Below are 7,059 nucleotides of genomic sequence, written 5' to 3' on the forward strand. Positions count from 1 at the left end.
TTCTATCATTATTTAAAAAAAAATTTAAAATACTTGAATATTTATATATGTATTACTAATTGGATTATAAGAATGAATTTTTTTTTTATAAAAAAATATAAAATAACTTTTTTTGATAGTTTTAAGTAAATAAAAGTATAAGTAAGATAAATAGAAATTTAACAATAAACTGATTGTTCATTAGTTACTATATAAGAATCATCAATAATATTGATTAACTCGTCTTATAATCTATCATCTATCAATATTTATTTATTTTTTTTAAAAAAATATTATTATTTTTTATATTAAATGATAAAAAAATATTATAAAAATTTTTAAAAAAAATTATCTAAAATACATGTACTAATAAAAAAAAGGATGACATAGACAAAATCAAATAATAGAGGCTATAGAACAATAGATAAAAGAGACGTAGATATTAGTGCAAACTTTCATTAAAGATTATCAACTAAATTTGAACGAGAAAATAAGTCATTGATTGTTCATAAAGACAGAAACTATGATAATATGCAGAAGAATTATAATAATACAAAACAAACTTTAAAAGAAAATTTGAAGATGTGAATCATTAAAAAAAATGCAAAAAAAAAAAAAAGACCTTGAGAAGTAATGTTTAAGACCACCTAAAACAATGAAAGAAGGATCGTCCCAACCAAGGCCTTCAAGGAGGAAAAAAGCTAGAACTAATGGAAAAACCAAATCAAGAAAAAAAAAAAAAAAAGAAGTCTAGTCCATTGAGAAGTAATATTATAATTAATATGGAAGCATTTCAGAAAAGTTTAAAAGCATAAATTCTCAAAAAAGGAGGATCTATATAGGTTGAAGTACTTTTATCAGATTTGGAAGAGTCCCCCTTTATCTCAATATATTAAAATAGATAGTATTCCCAAAACTTAAAACACTCTCCTAAATCAATGTAATAAGACTAATAACCATGTTAATTACCTTAATCATTACTCCGCCATAATTGAGTTTCATGGAGCCATTGATGTTAAGCTTTTATCAATTGTTTGTTTTTATACTCGAGGCATGAGCTCACAATTGATTTTTTACTTTGTTAAGCTAAAAAATTCTTTAGTTTTAAAGAGTTCACTTATCAAGAACAAAAAGCTGAATAGTCCATGTGTTTTTCTACTAGGAGTGGAAGAAAGGAGAGATGAAACCATCCATCAGCGCATCTCTGACTTCAAAGCAGAAATAATCATTATAGATAAACTAGGCAAGGGAGTTACAATTGGAACAACAACTAGAGAGATACACGATAACATTTTTGTTTATTCTGTTTTCATTTCTTCGTTATTCACTATGAATTAGTTGGCAAGTTAATTTTTTGAAATTGACTTGCCTTCTCATGTTGATTAGAGAGAAAAGGGCATGTTAAGATGAGAAAGAAGAGGAAGAGAAGTGCAAGAAGGGAACCCCTTTTACTGGCTTTAGAATCTGTTGAAAATGGATGCTATTTGGTCATGTCATCATTTTTTTAGTTCGTTTTCATTTTAAACTTCTTAAAATTCTTTCTCATGTTTCTCTGCAACTCCAATTTACAGACTATGAATTAGTTGGCAAGCTAATTTTTTGAAATTGACTTGCCTTCTCATGTTGATTAGAGAGAAAAGGGCATGTTAAGATGAGAAAGAAGAGGAAGAGAAGTGCAAGAAGGGAACCCCTTTTACTGGCTTTAGAATCTGTTGAAAATGGATGCTATTTGGTCATGTCATCATTTTTTTAGTTCGTTTTCATTTTAAACTTCTTAAAATTCTTTCTCATGTTTCTCTGCAACTCCAATTTACAGACTATGAATTAGTTGGCAAGCTAATTTTTTGAAATTGACTTGCCTTCTCATGTTGATTAGAGAGAAAAGGGCATGTTAAGATGAGAAAGAAGAGGAAGAGAAGTGCAAGAAGGGAACCCCTTTTACTGGCTTTAGAATCTGTTGAAAATGGATGCTATTTGGTCATGTCATCATTTTTTTAGTTCGTTTTCATTTTAAACTTCTTAAAATTCTTTCTCATGTTTCTCTGCAACTCCAATTTACAGTCAACTGCTGCGAAGGAGTCTCCCTCTCTCTTGCCTGCGTTTCTTTGTGGGAGACGAAGTTCTAATATTAATTTTTGTTGACTTTTGGAGAAGGGGGCCTGGAGATTCGGATTGCCCAATCAAATCTTTTATACGTGTCAGGATATAATTGGTTTGCCTCTTCATTTTTATTGCACGTCACACAATTACAAATGAGTCATATATTTGTGCAGATAGATAAGACAGTCTCCAAGGCAAAGGTGTAAGTCACAGGGCAGGAGATTTGTCATCAATGGCTTTAGCCATTGCTTCTACTGCACTTTCAAGTCTTCCAATCAGGTCATTTCTAAACTATTTCTTCTTCAACTTTACTTGCACTAATAAGTTTTATAAAGAAGAACAAAAATAAACTTGTTAGTATTATCGTGGATGAATTGAACAGGGATAATATACCTCGAAAACCATTGACAGGGAAACTAACAACAGCACTAGGATCAGGAAGAACTCTGGTGAATGCAACAAAAGGAGTTTCCAGTGTATGCGAACCACTTCCTCCTGATAGACCATTGTGGTTCCCTGGTAGTACACCTCCTCCATGGCTTGATGGCAGGTAAATTAATTATTAATAATATTTCTTTTACTGTTAACCTCTTCTCTATATCTACATGAACTACAACTCAGAATTTTCTCTATTCTTTAACAGCCTTCCTGGAGATTTCGGTTTTGACCCTCTTGGGTTAGGTATGTATTCAACTAAATCTTGCTAAAAACCAAAAATTAATTTTATTGGGTTTTCTTCTCTTTTTAGTTATAGTTATTTCTTCTTCACGTATATGTAGTATTGGTGGATGCAGGTTCTGATCCAGAGTTGCTTAAATGGTTTGCACAAGCTGAATTAATGCACAGCAGGTGGGCAATGCTGGCGGTGGCCGGAATTCTGATACCTGAATGGCTTGAAAGTTTAGGGTTCATCGGGAACTTCTCATGGTACGATGCGGGCGGTCGAGAATACTTTGCGGATCCGACCACCTTGTTTGTGGTGCAGTTAGGGTTAATGGGTTGGGTGGAAGGAAGAAGATGGGCTGACATGGTTAACCCAGGCTGTGTGAACATTGAACCTAAGCTTCCTAATAAGAAGAATCCAAAGCCCGATGTGGGTTACCCTGGTGGGTTGTGGTTTGATCCGTTTATGTGGGGAAGAGGATCGCCGGAGCCAGTAATGGTATTGAGGACAAAAGAGATCAAGAATGGCCGTCTTGCTATGCTGGCATTTGTTGGCTTCTGTTTCCAAGCTATTTATACTGGGGAAGGTCCCATTGAAAACCTCATGGCTCATCTTGCAGATCCTGGTCACTGCAACATTTTCTCGGTACTACTAATTTTAGTTTTCAGCTTAGTTAATTAACATGATCAAAGAGTGAATAAATGTTTTACAGAATAGTAGCTTCTGTGTGTTTGCAGGCTTTCACGTCAAACTGATTCAGATGATCATCAGTTAAAAACGGGTACTGGGAGGAATATAGTGTTGTACGGTAAATATTGGTTATTGAGCCATTGTAGATAACAAGAATGTTGAAAAGACTTGGAGAATTTGATTGGTTTAATGTTATTTTTGGTTTGATTGGATTAGATTACATGATTGAAATGAGTAAACGAGGTTGTAAGTCCGAAAATTTGGTGACAGAAATAGAAAAAAGTTCAGCACCCACAAACTGGGTTACCCCCTTGAAAGCCTCAAACTTTAAAAATGCTATTCTTAGAATGTAAAACGTAAAACCTGCCAGCTTCATGCACCTCGCAACAATGACACCTGCTCCGCACAAACTCAAACTAAACAAAACCAAACCAATCGACACCAACAGAAACTCACACAACCACACAATCTATCCGAACAGCGGCTCCTTTCTACCCGAGGCTATCCCATTTCCGCCTCAGCAATGGCCGCTGTTCGCTTCCCTCTCCTCCTCCTCTTCCTCCTCTTCCTCCTCCTCTTTTCTCTCTTCAAACCATCTTCTTCACTATCCGATACAGAGGCTCTCCTCAAGTTCAAACAGTCTCTGAAAGTACCAGCAGGTGTCTTGGATTCTTGGGCTCCAGGCTCCTCTCCTTGTAAAGACCGTTGGGTTGGCATTTATTGTACCCAATCCACCATTTTTGGCATCCATCTCAACGACTCGGGTATCTCTGGAACTATCGATGTCCAAGCCTTGGCTGCTCTTCCTGATCTTAAAACCGTCCGTCTCGATAATAATTCTTTCGCTGGCCCAATCCCTCCTTTCAACCAACTTGTCGGCCTCAGGGGTCTTTTCTTGGCTGCTAATCAACTCTCTGGCGAAATACCAAATGATTACTTCGCCTCCATGACCAATCTTAGGAGATTTAATATTGCTAACAACCAAATGACCGGCAAGATTCCCGACTCCCTCGTGCAGCTACCTTACCTCAAAGAGCTTCACCTTGAAGGCAACCACTTCTCGGGACCAATCCCGCCATTACGACAAGGGCTCACGCTAACGGATCTGAACATGTCAAACAACAACCTGGAAGGAGAAATTCCCTCCACTTACGCCAATTTCGATTCCAAACCTTTCCAGGGCAACCATCAACTTTGCGGAAAGCAACTCAATGGTCATTGCAACCAAGCGCCACAATCATCTGCACCTTCGGGTTCTCACTTTAAGGCGACTGTCTTTGTCACTGGTATGGTGGTTTTAGTAATCTTTCTTCTCATGGTTGCAATGATAGCAGCCAGGCGGCGGAGGGATGCTGAATTCAGCGTTCTTGAGAAGGAACACCTTAGCGACAATGAAGCCGGGGAATCCCACGTGCCCGATTCGATCAGGAGGCCTGTGGAGTCGACCCGTAAGGGCAGCGGAGAGTCCAACAGGAGAGGGACACACAATCCCAAGAACGGGATGGGTGACTTAGTGATGGTGAATGAGGAAAAGGGTGTTTTTGGTTTGCCAGATTTGATGAAGGCTGCAGCAGAGGTTTTAGGAAACGGTAGCTTGGGGTCTGCTTACAAGGCCCTAATGAATAATGGTATGTGCGTGGTGGTGAAGAGGATGCGGGAGATGAATAAACTGGGGAGAGATGGATTTGATGCAGAAATGAGAAGGTTTGGAAGGCTCTCTCACCCTAATATTTTGACCCCACTGGCCTATCATTACCGACGAGAAGAGAAATTATTGGTGTCGAATTACATGCCTAAAAGCAGCTTGTTGTATGTCTTGCATGGTAGGAAACACTCTCTTCATTTTTCCATTATATACAAATATTTTTCATTATATAGGATGTCTTTAAACTGTCTGAATCGGTGAGCGTTTCTCTCATCAAGACAATACGGAATTTAGATGGTTTGTTTATGATCTTCAGGTGATCGTGGCATTTTCCATGCCGAGCTGAATTGGGCAACCCGACTGAGGATAATCCAAGGAGTAGCACACGGAATGGATTTCCTACACAGAGAGTTTGCATCCTATGATTTACCACACGGAAATCTCAAGTCCAGCAATGTTCTTCTAACTGAAAATTATGACCCAGTACTAAGTGACTATGCCTTTCTTCCTCTGGTTCATCCCAACAATGCCCCACAAGCTCTGTTTGCGTTTAAATCCCCCGATTACATACAACACCAACGAGTGTCTCCAAAATCAGATGTTTATTGTCTTGGCATAGTCATTCTTGAAATCCTAACAGGCAAATTCCCATCTCAGTATCTAAGCAATGGCAAAGGTGGTACAGATGTGGTTCAATGGGTGCAAACATCAGTTGCTGAGCAGAAAGAGGAAGAGTTGATTGACCCAGAAATATCAAACAATGCAGATTCGATTGGAGACATGATTCGACTTCTCCAGATTGGGGCTGCTTGCGTAGAAAGTAATCCTCAAGAGAGACTAGACATGAGGGAAGCTATTAGTAGGATAGAGGAATTACAACCGTGAGGTATGCCAATTGCTAATTATGATGTTTAGGCTAACAAAACAAAAAAGATAGGACTGGGTGCCAACTGCACCTCATTGCCATGCTTCAAAGACTCCCTCGGGATCCACTCCTACCCAATGCTCTTCTTCATGAAAACATATGATCTGATCTCATAAGGATGCTTGGGAGAGGATATTTTTGGCGAATACGGAAATCATGATTCAACTTTTAATTTTCTCTTTGCCCACTCCATGGCTGCCTGAAGTGAGTGAACTGTAATTGTGCATGGCATTTTTGTTTCTTTCACTAAGAAGTCTTTCTCTTTTTTGCTCCCCCCCCTAAATTAGGAACAAAGCAAGAAACAGGAATATAATCATTTAGTGTCTTTTTTTTTTTTTTTTACTTTTTCTCTGTTGCCTTATGAAGAAAGAAAGCAGGATGTCGACTGGGAAACAGAATGATGTTAATATGAAATATGGTTTGTGTGATCCTCTCAAAATTGAGTGCGGGGCTGGGATCTACCTGCCATCTCTTTAAATGAAAAACTCTTCAGATACTGATTTGTAAAAGGCCTTGGAACTTGTGAGGAGTCACCTCAGGAAATGTAAAATTTCAGACTCTCTTCACTTCCTGTATTTGTATAGGCCAAGTTTGTTTTTGTTTAAATTTCAAATGTACACAGATGAAAATAAATTTCTTTTTCTAAAGTTTCTCTGATTCATATACACAGAAAATGCAAACAGTGCACATGGCATGAGTTTATAGCACGTTTATTTCTAGTACCTAATCGAAGGTGTTTGAAGAGCTTGTTTATTAATCGCTCATGACTGGGTTTAATGAATTCAGTTCACAACATAACATGAAATATGTTTTGTGTAACTATTGAAGTCGTCATGATATGTTTCATTTTTTTATTAAATTAATCTATTTTTTATGTCAAAATAAATAAATAAATTTGATATTGATTTAGAATTTAAGTTAAATAGTATATGAAGTTGAAAATTTGTAATTTTATTGATCTAAATAACTAAGAAAAAGTTGTCAAATTTTACAAATATACACTTAAGAACCTAATAGTTTATTTCTTTGAATTAATTACTTCAATTTTAATAGCAT

General features: G+C 37.1%; 2 protein-coding genes across 2 annotated transcripts; both read left to right on the plus strand.

Annotated features, from left to right (window-relative positions):
- The first annotated feature begins 1,254 nt into the window (after positions 1–1,254).
- On the plus strand, positions 1,255–3,648 carry LHCA6 (PSI type II chlorophyll a/b-binding protein (Lhca2*1)). The gene is made up of 5 exons (XM_022046322.2): positions 1,255–2,358; positions 2,462–2,629; positions 2,723–2,760; positions 2,874–3,388; positions 3,481–3,648. The coding sequence occupies exons 1-5, from the start codon at positions 2,312–2,314 to the stop codon at positions 3,496–3,498; spliced, it is 786 nt and encodes a 261-aa protein (XP_021902014.1). The 5' UTR covers positions 1,255–2,311; the 3' UTR covers positions 3,499–3,648.
- Positions 3,649–3,796: 148 nt separating this feature from the next.
- Positions 3,797–6,650, plus strand: LOC110817681 (pollen receptor-like kinase 3). Its single transcript, XM_022046321.2, has 2 exons — positions 3,797–5,256; positions 5,395–6,650. The coding sequence occupies exons 1-2, from the start codon at positions 3,957–3,959 to the stop codon at positions 5,961–5,963; spliced, it is 1,869 nt and encodes a 622-aa protein (XP_021902013.2). The 5' UTR covers positions 3,797–3,956; the 3' UTR covers positions 5,964–6,650.
- The last annotated feature ends 409 nt before the right edge of the window (positions 6,651–7,059 follow it).

The sequence above is a fragment of the Carica papaya genome, chromosome 7 (assembly GCF_054855325.1).
Source record: "Carica papaya isolate Zhongbai chromosome 7, ASM5485532v1, whole genome shotgun sequence".
NCBI lineage: Eukaryota > Viridiplantae > Streptophyta > Magnoliopsida > Brassicales > Caricaceae > Carica > Carica papaya.